This window comes from Sturnus vulgaris, chromosome 4 (assembly GCF_052056855.1).
Source record: "Sturnus vulgaris isolate bStuVul1 chromosome 4, bStuVul1.hap1, whole genome shotgun sequence".
NCBI lineage: Eukaryota > Metazoa > Chordata > Aves > Passeriformes > Sturnidae > Sturnus > Sturnus vulgaris.
In genome coordinates, this window is record NC_142246.1 from 67,185,008 (window position 1) to 67,209,342 (window position 24,335).

The following is a 24,335-nucleotide window of genomic DNA, read 5'->3' on the forward strand; positions in this document are numbered from 1 at the left end:
ATCTTAGGCGTGTGTCAAAACTGAACTAAATCTGTTATAAACATTGCATTTACAAGCATTTCATTAGAATTACAAAAAAATGACACTACTTGTAACAGAAACAGGAAAAATCTTGAACAGCTGTAATACAGGACAAGAGGATGCAGTCTTAGGCTGTGCCAGGAGAGGTTTGGGTTGGACATTAGGAGGAATTTCTTCACAGAAAGGGTGATGGGGCATCAGAACAGGTGGAGTCACTGTGCCTTGGATGTGTTTAAGGTGTGACTTGAATTTTAAGGACGTGGCACTCAGTGCCATGGTCTGGTTGACAAGGTGGTGTTAGGGCACAGGTTGGACTCAGTAATTTCAAAGGGCTTTTCCAACCTAGTTGATTCTGTAATAAGATTCACGTTATGTAGCTCATTTACCAGCCAACATTGTGAAGAACTGGATTAGCTTGATCATCAGTGTGAGGATTAGTATTAAGAATTCTACCACAGTTTTGAACCACAATTTGAATTATATTAATAATCTTTATGTAATATCTCACACTACAAAAAAAAAATCTCATCTCTTCAGAAAGGAACAATGTTTATGAGCTATCAACAAGTTCTTGAGTAAGAAAGGCAATCATTTAGACAAAAAAAAAACATGAGGAAATGAGAAATAAAAGCTTTTTATCTCAGATTAATCTCACTTTATAATGACTTTTTAATTTTAAATTAAGCAATATACAATGCCAGGTCCAGTTTCGATTAGAAGCTTGTCTTGATAATTGGCATGCAGAAGCCTGAAAATAAATTTCTGATCAGTGAACTGTTGAAGAATGCAAATGTGAACTGCAGATATGCTTAAGGAATCAGATGAAGATCATCGGGCAAGGAGAAAAATAGTGCAAATATAAATTCTGTAGTGGTAGTAGCTATCAAAGACTGAAAAGAAATATTTAGATGCAGGCTTCCCAGAAAGAAATTAGTATCTAACAATGTCTATAAAACCATGAGTGTGTGTGTATCTTGTGTATCAAAATGTCTGAAAACAAATATTTTTTGCCTTTCCAAAGATTTAAGGGACAATAAACACGAAATGGTTATTTCAATTTACAGACTTCTTGGCAAAGCTACATGTGAAAAATAAACAGCCCTGCATTTAATAAGAAAATTATTACAGTTCCATTTTCCTAATAATATATCAGTGACCATATTCATTCCGCCTTTTCTGAAAGACAGCAAGAGAAAAAAACTTATGGGCAAATATTAAATTCTATTCTTTAGTCTATGGAGAGGGAAAGATTAGAAAAGTATTGTTTTAAGTGTATGCATTCAAATATATACCCTTTTCTTCCCTCCATGGATCTTTATTTCACCTGGAAAATTACCCTCCATTTTACTATTTTGTTCTCACATCAGCTGCTAAACTGCAAAATGTCTCTATCCAAATATTTTTTTTGTTCCCTTTTGAATACTGCTTGTCTACTGCAGTGCACTGAATAGTATTATATAACAGCTTATTATAAAAGAGATATTATAGCCACTATAAATCAGGATTTTGAACAAACAAAGTAATGAATGTAGGGGATGTAAAATGTGAGCTTGTATTGCAAACTTTTTCCCTTTTTGAGAGGAGAACTTGCAAAAAGAAAAATATATATGTGTACATGAGAATTTAAATACACGCTGCTGGAACACATAGCTAAATGTAAATGCTTGTTTAGAATGGGAACAAAATGTTCAGAGAGGCAAGGGTTAGGAATTGTTCCAGCTTGAATCAGTCACAACAGCCCCTAAGAGTTTAACAGGTGCAGAACCAAGCCCTTGAGTTTAGTATTTTGACAGAAAAGAAATTCAAATTAGCAGCTTATTTTCAAAATCCCTGGACAGCCATGCAATTTACACTGCCTGTGGTATGAATGCTGGCTATTCTTCCCCCATCTTTTTCCTGTGGGTCATAGTATAGAATTTTCTGGTTCTAATTGAAAAACATTTAACACAGGGTTGAGGAAGGGTAAGGGCTATTTGCTGTTTTCCAAGGAGGAAGGACATACCATGGTAAAGAAGTAAGACACTCAGCACAGAACTCCTTCATACCCCAAGAGTCATATTCTTGATTTATAACGAAATGTTCAGTGGTTTAACACTTCCATCTCATCTCCCTCATAAATCTGGTTATATATATGTATATTACATATATATATTTGATCCTTCTGAACTAGACTATCCATCATAATTACAAGTCCACATTAAAGAAAAATGCTTTGTATTTTTCCTATAGTTATGCTGCCAGACCTTGCATACAGATAAACTGAGATTTTAAAGGTGAATTACGAATTTCAAATGCCCTGTGTGGATAGAAGCACTGAAGTTCTGACAGTGATAAGCACTGCACTATTCCAAAAGCAGCATACATAGAACAACTCATGGCAAAGGCCACTAACTCACTCCTATTTGTTCAAGTCTTATTTACCAGGGGAGGTAGTGGGAAATATGAGCTCTCCCACAACCTTGACTTTGAGGATTTTGAAGGAAAACAAACTCCTGTCTCTCCCTCAAAAGCTAGGAAAGGTGTTAATTAAGTTTTATATCTGAATTACCTGAACTCAGGTGCTTTGAATCAGATACTTGGCAGCACTGCATTTTGGAAGCATGTTCCAAATTTGCTTCCTTTTCATATTTCAAAATGAGAATATCAAAAGTTCTCTGTGAGTTTTAATTGGTTTGAAAGACTGCTTTGTCAAGGCAAAAAATTAGGCCTAAACCCATTTTTGAATAATGTCTCCTCTCTCAAATTAATTAAGGGAGAAGAACCATACAGCAAGAGCAACAAGTGAACACTTCCATATGTATTACTGAGTAAAAGATGCAACGAAAAACAAAAATACAAACTAAATGCTGACAAAGTATTTTTTGCAATACTATTATTGGGAAGAGGTTTTCCCCAACGTGTGCAATTTTTTTTCCAGAAATTTGCCTTTTACTTGGAAATAAATGTCATTTCTGTTTCTCCTGTACTAGTTAGATGTGAGATAGGTGTGATGTAGGGAAGCAGACCTCCTTTTCAGAGCTCCCTTCCCAGAACAACTATCCATTTGGTTATATTATCAATGACAAAGTTACTCATTTCCCCATGATTCATGTTTTGTAATAAGGATAATGGTGTTATCCTACTTTGCAGTTATCTATTGAAGAATTGGACTTTATGAAACAGAGTTATTATCACTCTTTCTTGCAAAATAATTGGTGTGCTGCCCTGGATAAAATTGACTTCATCTGCATCAGAACATGAATAAAGACTCAAGTATCTTCAATATTCAGCTCTTCCCAATCTCAGCTTCAAAGGCCTATCTGGACCACTGAGATGTGAACAGTATTAAGCATGCAGGCCAAGTAAGAAGAGAAAAAATCCAACCAAAAAATTAGAAATAGCACTTAGCTTCAGTCAAAGCACTTTTCAAAGTAATTTTCATGTTCACTCTCACTTTATCTGAGATAGACTTTTTGCCCAAGTGATCTTCAAAACAGGATTTAGCTGTCAGTCTGCACAGGCTCAGAGGAAATACTGATTTTCTCTGTCCATTTATCACTAAAATTCTTCTTCTGACTTCTCTTATTCTTCTCCTTATGGACTCTGAAATATTGCAGCTCTCCTGCTATAATGAACCCTCTTGGCATTCAGCTAATCTGTACTGAAAAGGTGTGAGCCAGTGTTTCAGCCTGTGCCTTTGCATTAGACCCTAACCAGTTCCCTTCATAAAATCCACCAGGAAAAGCCTCATTTCAGGTTTCAGCCAGTCCTCAGTGTAAACTGCCCAAAAGCAGATCAAAAAAGCTGATGCATTTTACAGGATATACATGGCAGTGCATCTACTTGGCTTCTCGTCTTGGGCATTGCTCCCTGAAGTGCCTCTGAAACATCGTGCCAATTCCATGGGAAAAAAAAAAAAAAAGAAAAAAAAAAAAAGGGTAATACTGTGAAGGACTCTGCTTGGGAAAGCCAAGTAGCTAGTGAGCAACCATATGAAATAAGTTGATGGCACGAGTCCAAACCTTACAGGACAGGTGTCTAATCATACAATTTAAATGTACGCACATGCAGAGTATTAATTGGCACCCAAGCTGGCAGTTTCACAAGGGAGGCCAAGAATTTAATCAACCATGGGAAATAAACTAACCTCATGCTTGGGAATTGCTCCTACAGAACACAGCTGAAATACAGTGTGTTAGTAAGAGGTGCAAGTGTTGTGTGAGTTGTGTTTGTTCCATAACAAGTAGCAGCTTTTCTCTCAACAGTTTTCAAAGAAGAGCACAGGTCATTAGGATCTAGAATTTGGGAAACCCCTCCTCTGTTTGCCAAAAGTCTCCTGCACATCTCCACCTTTGTAAAGTCATTTTTTTCAAAAAGTTCAGATTATTAACCCAGTCAATGAAATACCTATTCAATCCACAAAAAACTCGGATCTTGAGCATCTCCCTCCTTGCCATTCCCTGCCAAAAGCAGATGACAGTACTTCAGTACTTCATCAGTGCTAATGAAGGTGAGAATGTGAGTAATTATGAGGCATTCACGTGGTACTTTAATGGGAAAAATATGAAACTTTTATATGCATTTCAGCACATTTAAAACATGATTAAATAGCTTTTAAGAAAATGTATTTTGTGAAAAGGTGAATTATGATCTAATTTCAAAACCCAAAGAAATATGTTATGATAGGTAGAACAGCATAGTTCAGAATTTTCACTAAATAATTGTGCAAGGTGAAGCTGTGGCAGTGTGATAGATTTTCATCCTACATGTTTTCGTTCCCAGTTAATAACTGACCATGACAGCCAGTTTGGATGGGCTACTACAGAACAGCTACCTGTGTGCCACAGGACTGTTCACTAGTGACAAAAGTCCCATGCTGAACAATAAAAAGATGTTTTGCCAGCAGACCATGCTGCTGACTAAAACTGGTAGGGAATGAGTTTTGTCTGCCAGTGCGAATTACCTACTAAGTATTTTTAGATGCATTTGAAAGCAAATATGATGCTGCATAGTATCAGGTAACATCTTGGGAAAAAAAACAGCCCAAACTGCTGCCATGTTATCAAACAGTGTGTTTTCCTTCAGTAATTTAGAAATAATTGATTATAGAGCATCAGAATGACCAAAACAATTGAGAAGGCATTCCCTGTAGCCATTCGAGATCAAACAAGATTTATGCTCCTGTTTTTCCCCCATAAAATTCATCACCAAAAGCTAATAGCAAGAGTGAAGGTTTTATGTCAAAATATCTTGTCATCACTGAGGTAAAAGGGCACATTCTCTGCATCAAGACAGCATGATTCAGCCCAAATCTTACAAGAAAAGTATAAAATATATTTGTAGAAGATTAAAGCAGTTTATGCAGAGCCTTGTATTGAAATATTTATTTGGGACTAGCATTAAAAAAATGGTGCATGCAAATTATTCTCAAATCTCAGCACCAATATATGAAATTGGTGTATTCTGAGTTTTCAGTTCAAACTACTAATTGTGAGTAGACCAAGCCTAATTGTCAGCTTTCATTACTTATTCTGTGATCACCACTGAAGATTCAGAAGTTCACAGATCACATCAGATTCTTAAATTATTTGAAATTATTTCAAAGTATAGAATAGTTTTTTCTCCACTATTTGATAAAATAGAAATTAAGAAGAATTTGCCCCACTAAGGATCAATGCCAAATATGACAAGTATTCATAGTCTACTTTTAAAATGCAGGGAAAGAATAAAGAGCAGAGGCACAACAATAACAGCACAGAATGCATCTAAAAGAAAATAGCTTTCAGTTGATGTGCAACTATATGATTATATTCCCACCATCAGTCAAATCCAGCCCCTTCTGCAGATGTTTATTCTTTTCTCTCCTGTTTGGTTATTATGGTTCATTATGTTGAGGGACTAAGCTGATTGAAATGTTCATGGAGATGACTGCTGCAGTAAAATGCGTAAAAGAGGGAAAAAAAACAGGAATGCAGGGAGGGCAGGAGGAGAGAGAGCTTTTTATAACTCAGTAGCCCTGATTGCTGCATCAGAAACAGTGCAAAAGAAGGGGTGGGGGGAGGCTAAATACATGGCTTTTTCGAACAATAATAAATCATACGCCATATATAGGCCAAAAATGAAAGAGGCTCTGTGTTCAGATGTAAACTTCTGGCAAGACCTGGTTTGTTGTCAGGTTCCCAGACACAAAATAGACACTCTGTTCACTTAGCATGAAGCCCTGCAAGAAGCAGGGAGCTCCAGAGACTCTTGGCTCTTCTCAAGTCTCATTAGGTCTGCATATTAATGACTTGCAGCAATAGAAAGAGGCCCTGTGGCAGCCTCCTCTTCCCCTGGTGCCTGGGTTTCCCATCGTTAAGGGCACAGTGACTGCAGCAGCAAGAAAAGAGGGGACATTAACAGAGCAGGGGTGAGGCAGCACTGCTGTGACAGCTCCGGGTCCCCTGCCCTGCTACCTCCTAAGGTGGGGGTCGGGGCAAAAGACAAAAAGGAGAGCTGACAGTATTTTGTATGACACTGTTGTAGCAAATCTTCGTACGTGACAGAGCACAAAGGAAACAAGGGCAAAGACAGCACTGTGTTGCACAAAGATGCACCAGACCTGTGGAGGCTGTGGTAGGAAAGAAAGCACAGCATTTGTAGCTAAAATGCAGTGCGAGGGTGAGCGTGAATTCTAATGCACAGGCTCTGAACAAATGTTCCTTTCAGAAGCAAACTGACAGTATGAGAACTAAGACAGCAAGCCCTACATATGGGCATAACACTGCAATGTGTGTATTTCCTCAGTGATTCATAGTCTTTTAAAGCCTTTCTTTCCTCTGTCGAGAAAATGTATTTAATAATATCTTGTTAACATGGAGACCACTTGCACTATATGGTGCCTCAATTCGAATTAATTAATAGAAATCCTCCAAAAATTCTACGGTATTACACATTCAGAGCACCCAATGTGTCTCCACTGATCCCTGGTAAAAAAAAAGCTTCACAGTCTGGCTGTCATTCAATCATTGGGCTCATTCTTTCCCTTGGGAACTCCTCCTTCACTTCTCATTGCTGTGCCAGCTGAAGTGCCTACTAAACAGAATTGCTTAATGCTTTGAAACTCTCTAAATCTGCCATAGGAGAAAATGCACTATAAAATGTACCAATAACTTTGTTTTAATGTGCAGGAAGTTTTGCTGCAGTGAATGATGCAGTATAAACACACCAATTCCCACCCCCAACCAAATGAATAAAATAACCTCTGCCCTGTGACCAAAAAAGGTTCAAAATTGCCTCCTTGTCCAGGAAACTGTAGCAGCAAGCTGAGATAAACCCAGCCTCCCATAGAATAAATATGCTCACCTCATTTATGTCTCTCCTGTATTATACTCCTATAAGTGACTGTTCCTTCTAGTCTCTCTACTTAAAGATCCAATACTTCCATTCTCTTATCAGACTTACCAGAGGATTGACCTCGATTAGTGGCATCATGATCACTGTCTCCTTGCTCACTGTCTCCATGACCACTGTCCTTAGAGCTTACTATGTCTGCTTCCTGGAATGCAGAACTGGACACAGAGACATCTTTACATTAGAATAAACATGAAAGAGAAACTCATAAAACATTCTTCCGCCATCACATGGCCAAACACGGCGCTGCATTCCCCCCCTCCCTCCCACTCCTGCCTGCTGCACGGCTATCACGGAGGTGCCCTGCCCAACCCAAACAAAAACAGGAATTTTCAGACCTTGGGAGCCTGGCTGGAAGGGACAGCAAGGGTTATTACTCCTCCTGGGTTTCATGTAGTGAGTAAAAGTAATTTGGTAGCGTTTACTTAAGCTGGTTAGCTGAACTGTAACTCAGTGAGACAATATTTTCTAGGATACCCTACAGAAGCATGTTCTTAAGTATTTGAAGCACGTTTTGGACTAACACAAACCGAGATTTTGTTCTTTTCTCAGTCAGTTTTGAAACCACTTTAGAAAAGCCGTAATGCAAACTTATTCAGTGCATCTACATCCATTCGACTTCCCACTGCTTTACTGCCCTGTTACATCTGCAGTAAACACATTTCTGCACCCCATTCAGACCTGCTAAAGCATGCATGAGGAAAGCAAGGCTACGGAGCTCCTACCTGTTTACTCGTCGGGGTCTGTCAACTAGATAACTGAGCTCAGCACGCTGATGTTTTGTCTAGGAGAAAAGAATAATGGGAGATATTTTAACTCTTGATATTTCTGTAGCCAGCAGCAGAAAATATACAAGGGAAGCAGCTCACCATATTCACTATAAATGGTAATGCTTAGCCGCAAGTAGGCCTACAAAATCTGTTTCTAGAATGTAAGGGGGAAAAAAACCAGCACTTAGTCACACAGATGGGAAGGCACGAGGGATATTTTCTGGAGTTTGAGACAAGACTGACGTTTTCTCACAGTACACACTGTTGAGCATCACAAGGACTCCCACAAAAAATTAGCATAACTATTTCTAGAGTTATGTACTACTTAGATGGTAGTGGTATTGCACCATAAGGAAAAAAAACACATTGAGATACCCTCAGGTCACAAAAAAGGCAGCAAAACCCAAGAATTTTATAGGCATTTTGAAGCAAGGTCAGTATTACAAATCAGTAGTAGAAATTTCACTGCAAAGCTTAATGCCTTAGAATATACCATTCAAACTACCCTTGTCAGACTGGCCAACATTCAGGTTTCAGTATGTTAAGAGAGAATGTGAGGTTTACACTAGTGCACAGGCAGACAGGTGCTGACAATATATATAAGCTAACCTAACACAAAATGATTAATGGGGGAGTAATATGGCATGGTATAGGCTTTTATAAAAATTCTCTACACACCAGGTAACACAAAATAGGCAAGATTGGAGGGGACATTAAGTCTCAGCACATAATTTTACAGAAAGTCTTCCTTGCTGGTTTTCTTTGCAGACTTTGGGGTTATAAAGAGCTGTGCAGCAGAGTAAAGAAAAGTCAGTTATTAAATCCTAATTCACAAATTAATTAAAGCTCCTCCTAACTACAGTGATAGTCACAGTCCCAAAGGGGGTTCCCCCCAAAGCCTTACTTGCACATGTAAAGATTTCAGAAAGGAAAAAGACACGGGTTTAGAGTGTTGCTTCAGAGCATCCTGTGATTACACTCCACGTCACTTGAGCCTTGTCAAGCGGACAGATTCTGCACGGAGCCGTAACCCCCCCACCTCGCAACCCACAGGCGATCTACTGACAGCTACCGCTGCCTCGGGGGGGGATCTCTGCACCCCCATGCTGCCCAGCCAGGGCCAAATTCCTTCAGAGGCACCGGGAGGGTTCAGGGGGGGCACGCTTGGCTGCAACACCTGCTAAACCCGAGCGGGAGGGAGCCAGCCGTGTGCGTGTGTGTCAACCCCGCAATCGCCCCTGAGACCCCCGCCTGTCGCTAAAGCCTCCCCAACAGGAGAGGGCAAAGAGGGGAGAGACAGCGGATTAAAGGGGAAAGAAGCAGGATTAGGAATGCAGACTGGGAATCCTTTCCCGACGGGAGAGGAGGAGCGGGAGCTTCAGGAAGGATGTTCGGGGATGACTTGGGGATGCAGTCTGCGGAGGGTGGGGGGGTGTGGGATGCCGGGGGGTGCCCGTCCTTACCTCGCTGGACAAAATGCTGCCATTGGAGATGATGTCGGGCTGCTGGTCGGCGTAGCCGGTGACGATGGCCCCGCAGGGGTTGTGCTCGGCGTCGGTGCTGCGAGAGGGGCTACAGGGCTTGAGGAACATCAGGTCGGTCTTGGCGGACTCGGGGGTGAGGCAGACTTGGTAGCAGTAGTTCTGGTTGTGGTGGTGGGAGCCGAAACTGCCCGACTCCTCCACCGGCACCTGCGCAGGGTTGCTCGGCACGTTGGAGCTCTGCACCAGCATGATGTCCGACTTGCTGAGCTTCTTCTTGCGGGCCCGCGCCTGCCGGCTGCAGCAGGGGCAGCAGCAGCAGCAGCCCAGGCAGCAGTCGCTGGCCAGGCAGGTGTAGATATTGAGCTTCTTCTCCTTCTGGCAGCGCACCGCCAGGACGATCATGGCCAGCAGGAAGATGAAGGAGACGGAGCCCAGGGCGATGATGAGGATGAGGGTGAGGTCAAGCGAGTTATCCCCCCCGGAGCGGCTGGGGCGATGCTCGCCAGAGCCGCCGCCGCCGCCCCCCGCTCCCGTGCCCGCGGCCGGGCCACCTCCGCCGCCGGAGCGCTCGCCCGCGCCGTCCACCAGCACCACCTGCACGGCGGCGGTGGAGGAGAGCGGCGGCTGCCCGTGGTCGCGCACCTCGATGACCAGCTCGTAGGGGCGCTGCGGGTCACGCTTGGCCGGCACCCTGCGGGCCGTCCGCAGCTCCCCGGAGCGCCAGTCCATGCGGAACAGCCCGGCCTCGTTGCCCCGCGCGATGCTGTAGGTGAGGCGGGCGTTCTCGCCGTCGTCGGCGTCCACGGCCGCCACCCGGCTCACCAGGTAGCCCGGCTCGGCGCCGCGGGGCAGCGCCTCCCGCGCCGGGGTGCCGTTCCGGCCGGGCAGGGGGCTGACGATGGCGGGCGCGTTGTCGTTCTGGTCCACCACGATGATGTGGACGGTGGCATTGCCGGCCAGCGGCTGCGGCTCCTCGCCAGCGTCGCGGGCCTCTACCTGGAAGCTGAACTCTTTGAGCTGCTCGTAGTCGAAGGAGCGGAGGGCGTAGAGAAACCCGTTCTCGGAGTTGATGGAGACGTAGGTGAAGACGGACATGCCCTGGATCTGGCTCTCCAGGATGGAGTAGGCGAGGCGGGCATTGGCGCCCTGGTCGCGGTCGGTGGCGCTGACGGCGTAGATGTAGGCGCCGGGCACGTTGTTCTCGCTCACGTACACCTGGTACACGGGCTGGCTGAAGCGCGGCGCGTTGTCGTTCACGTCGCTCACCCGCACCTGGATGGACTTGCTGGTGCTGAGCGGCGGCTCGCCGTGGTCCCGGGCCACCACGGTGAGCGTGTAGGCGTCGCCGCCCGGCTGCTCGCGGTCCAGCGGCCCCTCGGTGACGATGGTGTAGTAGTTCTTGAAGGAGCTCTTGAGGCGGAAGGGCGCGTCGCCCTGCAGCAGCTCGCACTGCACCTGCCCGTTCTCCTCCGAGTCGCGGTCCGAGACGCTGAAAAGGGCCACCACGGTGCCCGGCGCCGCCGCCTCGCTCACCGCCTCCTTGACGGTGGAGAAGCTGATCTCGGGCGCGTTGTCGTTGGCGTCCAGCACCCTCACCAGCACTTTGCAGTGGGCGGGCACGGCGTTGGGCCCCAGGTCCTTGGCTTGGACGTACACCTGGTACACGCTGCTCTCCTCGTAGTCCAGCTCGCCGCTCACCTCCAGGCGCCCGGTGCGCGGCGCGATGCCGAAGAGCTCGCGGGCGCGGGCCGAGATGTGGCTGCTGAAGGAGTAGATGATCTCGCCGTTCTGCCCCTCGTCGGGGTCCGTGGCGTTGAGCTGCAGCACCAGGGTGCCCGGCGGCGAGTTCTCCGGCAGCGACACGGTGTAGACGGGCTGCTCGAAGGCGGGGACGTTGTCGTTGGAGTCCAGCACCCTGACGGTGAGCAGGGCGGTGCCGGTGCGCTGCTGGGGCTGCCCGCCGTCCACCGCCGTCAGCACGTAGCGGTGCACCGCCTGCTGCTCCCGGTCCAGCGGCTGGTCCAGCACCAGCTCGGCGAAGCGGTTCCCGTCGCCCTGCGTCTGCACGTCGAGGGAGAAGTAGCTGTTGGGGGTGATCTCGTAGGTGCGCAGGGAGTTGGTGCCCACGTCGGGGTCGAAGGCGCTCTCCAGCGGGAAGCGAGTGCCCGGCGTGGCGCTCTCCGAGATCTCCACCGTGAGGTCGGGCTCCGGGAAGGAGGGCGGGTTGTCGTTGATGTCCAGCACCTCGATCTCCACCCGGAACAGCTCCAGGGGGTTCTCCAGGAAGACCTCCAGATGCAGCAGGCAGGAGGGGCTCTGCTTACAGATCTGCTCCCGGTCGATCTTCTCGTTCACGTAGAGTATCCCGGTTTCTAGGTTAAGCTCCAGGTAAGGGCTGCGGGAGTTGGGCGCCGTCTGGAAGCGCCGAGCCGAAAGTTTTGTAATGTCCAAGCCCAGGTCCTCGGCGATATTCCCCACGAACGTGCCATGCTCCTGCTCTTCCTGCACCGTGTAATGGAGCTGGCAAAAAGCCCCCTCCACCATCCAGAGCAAGGCAAAGAGGAATAGCACAACCATCTCCAGACGGGGAAAGAGATTCCCCCCTCCCCGACACCACCGCTGCCTCCTCTTCCAAAAGCCACCGCCACCTCCTCCTCCTCCGAAAATACACACTACAGTGTGTGTGGTGTGTGTGTGTGTGTGTGTGTGTGTGTGTGTGCGCGCCTGTGTGTGCCTGTGTGCGCGCGCGCGCGTGTCCGCGCCTGCAAGCGTGTGGAGATAGAGAGAGGGGTCGGGGGAGGGAGGGGGGGAGAGGTTGGTTTAGGGGGCTGGGGGGGGTGCTAGATACTATTTCTTCTGATTCATGTTAGGATTTTTTTTCTCCCCCATCTCCCTCCTTTTTGTTACGGGTATTATTGTTTCACACGCTGACCAAACGAAGAAGACAGGCGTCCCCACTTCATCTGTGATCTTCGAAATATACGGCCAACTAAAATAGCTATTAGCCGGCTGTAGCTAGAGACACACAGTAGCCCTCTTTTATTTATTCCGAGAGTCTTGGCACTGCACCGCGGCAGCAGCAGTGGCGGCGGAGACAGCAGCAGCAGCAAATCCCAAGGAGGAAATTTTTGTATTTCAAGATTGTCCTCGGTTTGTCTTCCTGGTGGGAGTTGGAGGGTAGATGCTGCTGGAACAGCCGGTGGACATGCCCTCTTTGGATGCAAGGAAAAGGCAGAAAACCGCGAAATTAAAAAAAAAAAAAATTAAAAAATCACCCGCAAAAAGATTTCATATATAAAAAAAAAAAAGGCAGAGAGCTGCTTAGCTACCCAAAACTTTCATTCCCTGATGTCCCTGGGATTTCCTCTTTTTTCTTTTTTTTTTAATATAAGGATTTTAGATTTTTCTCTCTTCTGTTAAAGGTCTTTCATTTTCTTCTCTTATTGCTATGAGTATGTTCATCATCACCATCACTCTGCTTTTACGGCGGTGCCGATCGAGGTGGGGATTTTTTTTTTTTTTTCCTCTCTTGCTGCTTTCGCGTCTAGCCCCTGTATCTGTGGTGTGCTGCTGCTGCTGCTGCTGTTGGTTTCCCGTCCCGGCTCCGCTCCCGGCCCGGCTGCTCCGATCTCTGCCAGCAGTTTCTGAGCGGGCAGCGCTCGGCTGCGCTGTTTTTGCGCAGCGCCCGGCTCCTGCCAACCAATCAGCGCCCAGCACCGCCCCCGGGGGCGGCGTCCCATTGGCCGCGTCGCGCGTCGGGTGCGCTGCGTCACAGCCGAGCCGCGCGCGGGCTGGGCGGGCACGGCGGGCAGAGCGCTCCGGTGCCGCCGAGCGCCCGGGGATCTCTGCCTCGCTCCCTCGTTCCCTGCCTCCTTCCCTCGTTCCCTGCTTCCTTCCCCCAATCCCTGCCTCGCTCCCCTCGCGGGGCGATGCTTCCCCTGGCCCCGCCGCCGCTGCTGCTGCTGGATGGGGAGATCGCCGCTCATCCCTGGCGCGCACGCACACACACGCGCACCCGGGTGAACGTCAACAAGCCCCGCTCCTTGGAGAGGGAGTTTCCACCCAGCCAACTTTCCTTCGCTGGAAAGCTTTTAGAGAAAAGCGTGTAAACAAAGGGAAACTTGGGGTGATGGCTGTTGTTCCTTCTCCCCCCTTCCCCGCCCCTCGGTGTGTTCCACAGTGGAGAGAGTGCAACTTTCCATACTCCCTCCGTGCGGTGTTTCCAGCTCCGGCCAATTTAAAGCACCGCGAGCCTGCGCCAGTATTTTCCTATTTCCATTTTGGAATTTCCACTAGTGTAACAGGAGACCGCCAGGCACGGTGGAAGAGGGACAACGGGAGAACTCTGTCATTGGGTACTCAGGGTGGTGGGGCGGATATCCCTGGAGGGGGGGGGGGGTCTGTCAGGGAGAAGCACAGGAATCCAAGGGAAACGCTGTCGGTGCTGGCTGAGAGATCCACGTCCATAAGGCTACCAAATTAATAGAGTAAAAGAATAAAGTACTTAAAATTCTCGTGGGGAGTATCCCCCCTTGAAAGTTACTGTTTTTCAAGAGCAACACAGAGCAGGGACGTGCAGCTCCTGCTCTAACCCCATCTCTAATCCATCACTCAGCAGCGGTTCTGTCCACACATCTCAATGTGTGCGTGGAAACGCAGGAATCCACATTAGGATGGCGAGGTTGCCCCGAGAAGCTGTGGATGCCCCATCCTTGGAAGTTTTCAAGGCCAGGCTAGACGGGGCTTGCAGCAACCCGGCCTAGCGGAAGATGTCCCTGCCCATGGCAGGAGGGGTTGGAGCCAGCTGGCCTTGGATGTGCCTTGCCATCCCAACCATCCCTCGCTGTCCAAAGCCTGATCCCCCCTCCCTTCCCCCGGCCCGGCCGCTCTGGCGGGCGGCGGGCGCCCCCCAGCGCCTCCAGCGCCGCACTGCACCCGGCAGCGCCGCCGCCGCCTCCGCCCCTGGGGCGCGCACAGCTCGCTCCGCTCCGCACCGGCACCGCACCGGGCCCGCACCGGCACCGCACCGGGCCCGACCGCACAGCCCTGCGGCAGGCGGCATTGCCTCGCCCCTAGAGGGGCGCACAGGGAAGCGGCAGCCGGCGCGGCGGGCAGGGAGATGCCTCCTCTCCCCCAAACTGCATCCTTCGGGGTGGCTCCCTACCCACCCCTGCGCTCTGTGGCAGCGCGGGGCACAGTCGGCGGGGCCATTCCGCTGGGTGTTTTCCAGAAAATTTGAAAAATTTCGTCAGAATCCCCCGGCTGCTGCGGCTGCCCGCTGGATGCGGACGGGGACCTCGCTGCCTTCCCTTTCCGTGCAGAAGCGCCGCCGCTCACCTGCCCGTCCGCTGCCGCCGGCTCCAGGCGCGGACAGCGGAGATCGCGCCTCTCCTGCCTGGGGGACCGGTGGGTGCCCATAGGGGAGCGGCCGCTGCCCGGCACTGAACGCGACCCGGGGCAGCCCGGCTCTAGCCTGGCTTCTCTCCCCGCCGCCGGAGCCCCCGGTGCGGCCGCCTCTCCTGCCTTCGAGGAACGCGGGCGCAGCGGGCGAAACCCGGGAGACCGAGCCCGCCCGTGCCCGTGCCCGTGTCCGCCTCTGCGGGCCGGAGGAAGCCCCGAAGGTGGTGGTGGCATGGAGGGGGACACATCTCCGCGCTCGGGGGTCGACACCCACGCGAGGCGCCCGCAGAGACGGCGTGATGCGGGGGGCAGCAGCCCCGCGGGAACATGCACATATTTATATCCATATCCACACACGTGTATAGGCGGGGGGGAGCCGCCTCCCGCCGGGATCCGGGCTGCCCCCGCGATTCCGAGCGCAGCCGGGTCTCCATTTTGGGTCTCCGAGCAGCGCCTGGGAAGCGGCAGGGATCGGCGGCCGCCCTCCCGCTAATGCCGAGTGACAAATCGCACTTAGGCGATACATGAACGAGAAAATGATTTATGGATTTTCGCGACGGTCTGAGCCGATGAAGGCGACATGAATTATCCATCCTAATGTGCAATATATCATTTTCTAATAACACTGGGTTGGCCCTAACGCTGTGCGCTGCTCCCTTCGATAGCAGGTATCGATTGGGCACAGTCCGAGCGCCGGCTTTCCGCCGGACACGTACCTCCAGCAGCACCAGCTGAGATCTGTGTATTTACCTCTTCCTAAAGCCCAGGGCTATGGGCAGACCCCTGACACCGTGCCCTTTAGTTTTTCCATCTGTCATCATTTAATTTGGCAATTCCTTTACCGAATGAAGACTAATCTTTCGTGTCACTGCGTTTCACTCTGTGCTGTGATGTGGAGATGGAAGGAGAGGATGCCAGGTTTGTAAATCCTCCGTGCTGATGGGGATGACACCTGGGTGAGTCAAACCTTTCCCCCCTGCCAAAATCCTCCTTGGCACCCCAAGTGCAACGGGGCACTTTCTAACAAGGAGAACAGATGCTAAATCATACTTCTGCTCACACAGAGCTTCCCTGGCACCTCCGTTTACCAAATCTCAAGGATTATTTTAAAGACAAAATTTTTGCACTTAACTCATACACGGTAGGAGAGTGAATCATCAACACACAAAACTGAATAAGATAAGAGGGGGAAGAGCTGCCAGATCTGGAGGATGCTCCAAAGCCAAGCCTAGTGCCCCAAGGCCAGGGCATCCCCTCTGCCCCAGCCAAGTTCTTTTGCCCTTCATCACGCAGTTGCAGTGAAGTCATAGTGACATAAGCTATGAACAATCCCAATTATTTATCTAAATGGTTCCAAGTCTAAAATATCACTTTCACATTAAGAAGGACAAGCGAGTCCTGGCCTTCCATGAGATAAAACAGAGATGGGAAAGATGGAGGTAAAAGATCAATGCATTCATTTAGGGTCGGGGTTTAGATAAGTGATTACTGGGGAAGAGGTGAGGAAATGCTTCATTTCTCATTAGCCAAGTGTAGTTTTTCCATTGCTCAGACACAAAAGGAGTCAAAGAAGTAAGGAAACATCCAAATGCCGTGTTCTGGAAGAAACAATCATTATCCTAACCTGCACAATCATATTTTAGGTTGTAGAAATCTAATCCCCATAGTTTAATCGAGTCATCAAAATGATCTGCTGGTTCTGTTTTAGGTTCAGTCTTAGTTTCAGGCTGGGGAACATTGTGGCCTCTTTACTGTCTGGATGTTAAAAACACATGAAGATTTGGCCTCCCCTGTACCTCAAAGGTTAGATTGTTAGATTGTTATTCCTTGTTTTAATATTAATTATCTTGGTTAAAAAACAAAACAAACCAAAAAAACATAATAAAACCCACCCAGGTTCTCCCTCAAGACAATGACAGCTCATGGTGCAGGAAAGATTACTGGAATTGATGATAGGATTAGGATTGTAAATAGGAAACAAAAGATACTATGGTTAGAAAGACCCTGCTTCCTAAGAGAAAGATGTATATGTATTACTGATGGGGCCACAGGATGAAATCCTGCTTCAAAGTGAGGTCGATACAGAACAATTTCACAAATTAACTAAGGGGCCCGGTTATTTCTATCAGAGGGGAAAGTTCACTGCCACCACTCCCTCAATGGATTTCTCTCTTAATTGCCAATGAGGAGACAAAACAAGAAGGCTAGACAATTTGGCTAATCAATAAAGAAAGCCTGTCTTCATGTTTGCCTCAGGAGCACTCCGTATGTCAGATCGATGTAGAAGCCACCAAAGTTCTTGCAGGGGTCACCAGTGATTAAGACATTTTCTGATGGCTTTTAAACAACCCCAGAGACAAGCATCTGCCACAAGGCTGAAGATGTAAGCAGAACTAGAGATACAACGTTAATCATCACCTTCACGCTTACAAGGGTGCTCCTGGTGATGAAAACAACTCGTTTATGACCTTAGACAGCTGTTTTAATAAGTGATAATCAAGTATGACTTCATTGTATGCTCTGTACTCCACCAGTGATCAGATATGATGGACAGAAGGTGCCAGGAGTCTAGAACAGAATTACAATGGATGCATCCTACAGGAGTTTCTTAAGGCCAGCTTCTTCCCCCTTTTCTTTGCCCACCCCCAAACATTCAATACACATTGCAGGGAGCCTACTCAAGCACCAAGAAGCTGTTGAGTGTGAAACAGCAGATTGGTACAGTCTACTGCTATTATCCTGCCTTCTCCAGCTTTCAGAGTCTATCATAATGTTTATCACAAAAAGAAAAAAAAAAATCCCAGCCTGTTTCGATGACTTGTGATTTTAGCTGATTCAAGTCTGCATTGAAATAAATAGAAGGAAACTATTTTTTCCACAGTTAAGCTCTGAACACTTTCTATCAGTCAGGCCTTTTACAATGTCCAGATCAGAGCAGCTAAGGTCCTGGTCACTTCAAAACCGTTGTTTCTGTATGCATGGCTTTACACTAACATTTGGCCTGATTCCTATAAGCTTGTGTCATGTCCCATTACTATCAATGTAATAATTAGTCACAAGTCTGACAATTTTTTAACTCCACTTTTATTGTCGTGCTGCAGATGCATTATAAACAAATAAAAATGACTTTATAGAAGGCGATCAGTCAAAAATACTGATTTTATCTGTTTACTTGAAGAGAAGAGGTGACACGTATTTAACATCAAAGAAGATATTTCTTAACAAAAAACTCTTCAATAAGGCAAATTACTTACCATCTAGCTAGAATTTTCAGAAAGATAGTTTACTGCATAGATAGAAACCTGGTACTGAATCAAATGGAAAGCAAAATATGATCACATTGATCAGGACAGGCATCATATATTTTTTCTCTATAAATTTCTTTTTTTATGGTATTTCTCAATCAGCTGCACCCATTTCCTTCAACTTCATCAAAATGCAGTTGACCTGTATCTGAATTCAGCCAATGCTGCTAAGCTTGAATGATTACCAGAGCAAATGAGGACAAAAACTACAGTGGAAAACTCCAGTGGTATGAGACTCTGTTAAGCTTCTTATAATGCACTCAAAGCCATAGGTAGATGTAGTTGCTCGTGATAAAGAAAATTACACTGTTGATTTTCTTTTCAACAGTAAGTTCAAACCTTAAACTAAAGCACCATTTGTTTTGAGGTTCAGCTTGAAAGCAGTAGTTCAAATACAAAACATTTATTCTTAGATATAACACTACAGCGCTTGACAGAATAAATACAAAAAAGCCCTAAACTCTAGATTGTTTGCCCAGAAGAATTTGCATTCTTGGGCCTCAGTGTTCCGTGTATATATAATTTCCAGCATAATTCTATCATCTGAGTCATCGTGCCAACTATGCAGCAGATAACAATAGCACCAACTAGGAAGGAAAAGGAAAAAGATGGCAAGAGAGATGTTATAATTATGTAGTCACTTAAGAAGAGTATGCACATCTATATTTTTGTACCTATTCTAGATGGAGCTATTTGCACTACCAGTATTCAAGACTGTATTTTTTGAGTCTTCCCTTGGTAAGACCATATGCTCAGGTGCTTGCTATTTCTCCTAAAATTGCATCTGTCTAGGGAAAACTTTTTATCCACCTCAATTTCAGTATTGAGGAAGTTGCACTTGGAAAGCAGTTTAGTCACTTATGAGAAACTGATCACTTTTTTTTTTTTTTTTTTTTTTTTTTTCTGGTCTATGCTAAAAAAATTGCAATATTCAATTCAAAATCTTACCACCTCCACATATTGGAATAGTGACTTTAGCAGATGGAGGTCTCAGGAGTACTCGTTGCCATTCTCAGACAGATACCAAGGGATCTTCCAGAGAATGGCAAAGGGATAAGTCCTCAGAACTTCTTCCACAGAAGCTGTTCCTTGAAACACTTCCACACTCTCAGAAATTTACAAGTTAGTCTTTGAAAAATCTGTGCTAGACACCTCCTCTCACAACTGCTTAGTGGCTGGACTGCGTGACAGAAACCAGGCAAGTTCATCTGTTCCACACAATTGCTGTAGAGGATGAACACGGTTTTTCTCAGAATAATTATTTCCAGGGTTCTGCAGAGCTGGATGCACGTTTATCCATACACTTGCTGCTCTCAGTGGTGGTAAGGAAGCAGGAGAAAGTGGAAAAGGAAAAGCATCTCTATAAAACAACATAGAATAACAGAAAAAGGTGATCACAATTACTAAGGTATAGGGAAATGGCTATGAAAGTAAAACTGCAGCAAAACAAATGGTAAGAGAGAAAATTTAAAAAGCCCCAACATTTAGACTTAAAAACAAAATCAATCAGGTTATAACCCCAAAGCTAAATACCCTACCAGATTTTCCAGCAGCTTCCTAAGTTCCTGCAGACTAACAACAACAAAAGTTAGTGTCCTTTCCCTTTTCATTAGCAGGCTTTACATATGCATATGGAAAAACTCCTTACTGTGAGCTGTTACTTAATTAGGTGAACTAGGAGTAGTCTGTGCTATAGATTTCAGTGGTCCACGCTCTATTTATTATGCAAGTTGTGGCCTGATGTTGCTACAATTACAGTTTTTCAATTAAAAATCAAGCCAGAAGATTTTCTCCCTCACCAGAAGTCTGTGCAGCAGTGGGACCTCCAGAGGCTGAGCCAGCCTGGCTGCTGCTGCCTCACGGAGCTGCAAGGTTGCTCTGATCAGCAGGATCTCACAGCTACAGGGCACAGGGACAATACACCTCACTCAGCAAAACTTTGGAAACATGATTAGCAAAGTATGCAAGTTGCATAACCAGGCTTAGGAAATGTTGGATTTCAAAGTTCCTGATGTTGTTGCTTCTAGTGAGCCTGTAAATCACAGTGATCTGTTACTAAAAGATCTCTCTCTGCTGCCTGTCAGTCCTGCAGTTTGTGCACTGGAATGAGGCACTCCAAAGGTACCCAGTTTTTATTCTGGGATGAGATCTTTCCCAAGATCTTCGTTGTTTGGTCAGTGCACACCATGAGCAGTGGTGCTGATGCTGAATCGGGGCTGGTTCATACCTGCAGCACTTTGGGTTCTGTTACAGTATCCAGTGCAGAAGGAAGGAAAGGAAAGATCCTGCAGCTGAGGATGCTGAATTCCCAGTGCCGTTGTGTGTTAACACGTGTAACATATGTCCCGGTTCCCTGGTTTTAAGGAAGGCTAAAACAGTGTTGCCAAATGTATTCTGTCGTGAATGGATGAATACTTGGGAAGCACTTGGGTATGGTGAGAAGAGCTCCGGAGGTGATTATGATTTTAGAGGAAGTGGAGGGTTGGCACAATATGCTCTGAAGAAGTCTGCAGCCACATGTGAGTGTCTCCTCACATGCCCACAACAAGCTGCTGAATCACACCTGCTTCCTTTAATACTGGTATTTTCTCATTTTGCAGGCTTTACTATGCAAATCTTTTTGAAGTAACACAAGCATATACAACCATATGCATATGCTTACATGTAAGTACATGAACCTTGATGTTGAGCTTGGAGAGAAATGACAGTTCTGCAAGATGTTCAAGTGGGGGGAGAGAGGAATATAGCTGCAAACAAGTTCAGCAGGAGCAATGACCAGCACAAACCCGATCCTCCCTCTAGCGAGAGTCTTTTAATTCAGTGCGCTTCTAAGCTCTCGGGAGAGGCTGATCAGCTCAGCCACTCGAGACAGCAAAATGTTACCCCCACGACTGGCAGGGTCACCCCGCTCAGCACCGTGGCTGCTCCTGCCGGCTGCCAAGGAGCGGTGCAGGAGGAGACAGAGCATCATTTCCCCAAGAGCAGCCTCGGAAAGCTGCGAGCTGCAGCAGCTGCTGCTTAAGAAGGGCTCCGTCAAATCCTGCAGCTGTGGGAGGCAGCAGCTGGATTGCAAACAAGCCGTGTGATGTCCACGCAAAAAGAGGAGTGTGTGTGTGTTTGTTACTGTGCTTATTGCAGATAAAAGGAGCGGTGCAGCGCGCTGCCGTGCAGGAATCTGCGCTGCTGCGCACTCACGAGGGGAGTGTCTGCCTCCAGAAAGCAGAGAGCTGGCTTAAAGAAGCGATCACTGGGGGAAAATATCACATGGGCGCTGTGGAAACTCTGTGTGAGCTAAGCACCAAAGTAAAGAGCTTTGCAGGAAAGAGAGGGAAAAGGGAGTGAAGACAGGAAGGACTCAAGTTGTGGGAAGTGTTAAATAGAAGAATGAGCCATGTAAATGTGATTTGGGGTAGAGTGGGAAGATGTCAGAAATGTTGTAGGAAGGCTTGGATTTTCTTAGCTCTGAAAAGCATTTGAGAGTTTGCTGGCTTTCTGTGCTTCTCATAGATTTCCCTGTAATTGGGGGAAACTTGGTGAAAGAGGATCACTGCTTCCTGTAAAAGGCAGTGTCAAGAGCAGAGTGGGAATATTTTGGAAGAACTTACTGCTTTTACTGGTTGTGCTCAACTGCTGGCTTTACTTAGAAAAGCTTCTCCTGGAAGGATGTATTAGGAAGTTGTCTGCAGCTCTCCCTTGCTGCTGTAATGCTGGGCAGTAGGGATCTGGGGAGCACTTGTGTTCCCCGGTTTCCACCATTGTGTAGTTTCCAAGAATCTGGAGCTGCCCAGGAAATGAGGTTATAACATTCAATTTGCTGGAAAGAAAGGATATAGACATTTGACCCTTTGCTGGATTTTGCTCAGCACAGAAAGGAACAAAAGCACAATTAGGAAGGAAGAAATAGCCTTTATGGCATGACCAGGGTGCTGATAAATAGCTTCAGAAATGCAGTTCTATTGCAAGCCAAGATAGAAAATCCAACTAATAATTGTATACATTGATTTAGCAGTGTAGCTATATGGGCTTACAGGATAGTATTGAAGAATATTAACTGAAAATCCTTGACCAGAATTCAGAAAAGTGTAGCATCATCGAAGTCCTTTATCTAAAGAGCTGTAATACATAAAACTGTATATACTAATGCCCCTTTCTAGAATCTTCAGCATGTAATAAATAATCACCTTATGTTATGGTCTTGGTGGGAAGAAAGAGAATAATACATGATTGGCACTCTGAGAAATCACGGAAAAATGGGGCTAGGAAATGTATATAACTGTATTCTTTTTTCTGCCAAAATGAGGTAAAAATGTGATACTGCAAATTTCTAGAGGTGATTGCTGTAATAAAATGATTTCCAGAGCTTATGTGCTTTTAGGGAATGGCAGAAATTGTCATTTGATGTAGTACCAATGTTAGAAGACAGGATTGTGCTCTTGCTTTGCTAGTGGTGGTGACTTGGAAGAACTGCCTCAGAGTATATGTGTATAACAGGCATAATATATCTCCCCTATGAAAAAAGTGAATTAGGGCCATAAGAAAGAAGATTCCATACAGGAATTGGACTCCATTATTGCACAGGAGCCTACTCTGAGAAGGTTTCTCTTTAAGCCTCCCTACTTAAACGAGATAGAAGCAGAAATGTGTGCTTTGGGCATCCTAACAGCAGAAGTTTGAGAGATTTTTGTAGTAACTTGGTGTGGTTTGGCTGTATGAAAAATGCAGTGTTAGAGCTTCCAGTGCTGCATCAAAAATGCTATGGCCATGCCAAAATGGAGCTTGGTATAAACACATTTGGCTTCTTCAAATGTCTTCAGAATAAAGGGAGAAGTTAATTTTGTAGTGGCAGTTGCCCTGCTTGTGCCCTGCATGCTGGATCATAGCTGCTATCTGTCTTGAGGTGGAAGAAGTCAGTAGATGTTCCATATTGCTTGATTTGTCTAATCTGCTAGATCTGGGACTGTCTGATCATCTGGAACCTGATGCAGCTTGTCCAGTTTGTTATTATTGGGTGATGAGATAACATGTCTATGGTCTATCTATCCATGTATAGAAGAGGCTAATCATATCTTAGAATTTAAAGAGCCTAGCATAAATTTATTGAAATGCTTGTGAAATGAGAATAGAGGTTTCCTTTGTACCATATGGTTGCCAAGTGTGGCATTAGGCAATAATAGCTTTCAGTCTGTGAGAGTGGTGAAAAAAAAATTACTAAGTGGTTTAACCTTTTTGGCTATAAAAGAATTGTGACTTTGACATCTGTTCTAGTCCCACTTAAATTACTGGAGTTTTTGACAGAGTTTTTTGTGTTTTTTTCTTTTTTATTTGGGGTGGTGGGAGGGCGGGTATGTTGGGCTCCTGCTTGTAGTCCATTTGTCCTACAAATCTGTGTGTGCTTGTCAGCCAGCTGACAACCGTTCTTTGATCATGATTTTTTGGGTTTTGTTTTTCATTTTTCTCGTACATGGACAAAAAAAGTATTTTCTCTGTTACTCACAGCAAAATAATAGAAGCCTTGTCTGAAATTAGGAATGATCAGTATCCAACCAGCATACATTTTAGTTAAAATGTTCTAGAATCACGTTTCTTCTTTTTAATGTTTGATGCTATATTCATTTTTTGGCCTTGGTCTGCAGTATAGGTACATGAACACACACACGTGTACAAGTGGGAGTAAAACTCAGTTGCCGAAGTCTGATCTTGCATTTTATGAAGATGTGAAATGATAATGAAAAGCCCATAGGTAACTGGGACGTGGGCAAAATGCAGAACTGGGACTCAGGAACTGGCAATGCAGGGAACATTTTCTGGAAAGAAAAAGTATGTCCTATTCTCACCCCAATTTTTGGCAAATAATTTTTTGTTTCAGCATGAAACTGAGGGATAAAATACTAGTTATTTTCACTGTGAATAATGATAAATCTCAGAATTGGAAACAACTTCTATGCCTTTTTTTATCTTCATTTCACTTCCTCAAAACAAATTAA

General features: G+C 46.1%; 1 protein-coding gene across 3 annotated transcripts in view; it reads right to left on the reverse strand.

Moving 5' to 3' along the window:
- PCDH10 (protocadherin 10) overlaps positions 1-13,304 on the reverse strand; it is a 34,283-nt gene extending 20,979 nt beyond the window's left edge. For 2 of the 3 annotated variants that reach the window (XM_014890993.2, XM_088164156.1), the window contains exons 1-3: positions 9,626-13,304; positions 8,118-8,176; positions 7,444-7,550 (exon numbers count right to left, since the gene is read on the reverse strand). In XM_014890993.2, the coding sequence (XP_014746479.1) occupies positions 7,444-7,550; positions 8,118-8,176; positions 9,626-12,223 (2,764 nt within the window). In that variant the 5' untranslated portion in view covers positions 12,224-13,304. The remainder of the gene's footprint in view (positions 1-7,443; positions 7,551-8,117; positions 8,177-9,625) is intronic. The other variant, XM_014890994.2, reaches the window with a different exon arrangement.
- Between the last annotated feature and the right edge of the window lie 11,031 nt (positions 13,305-24,335).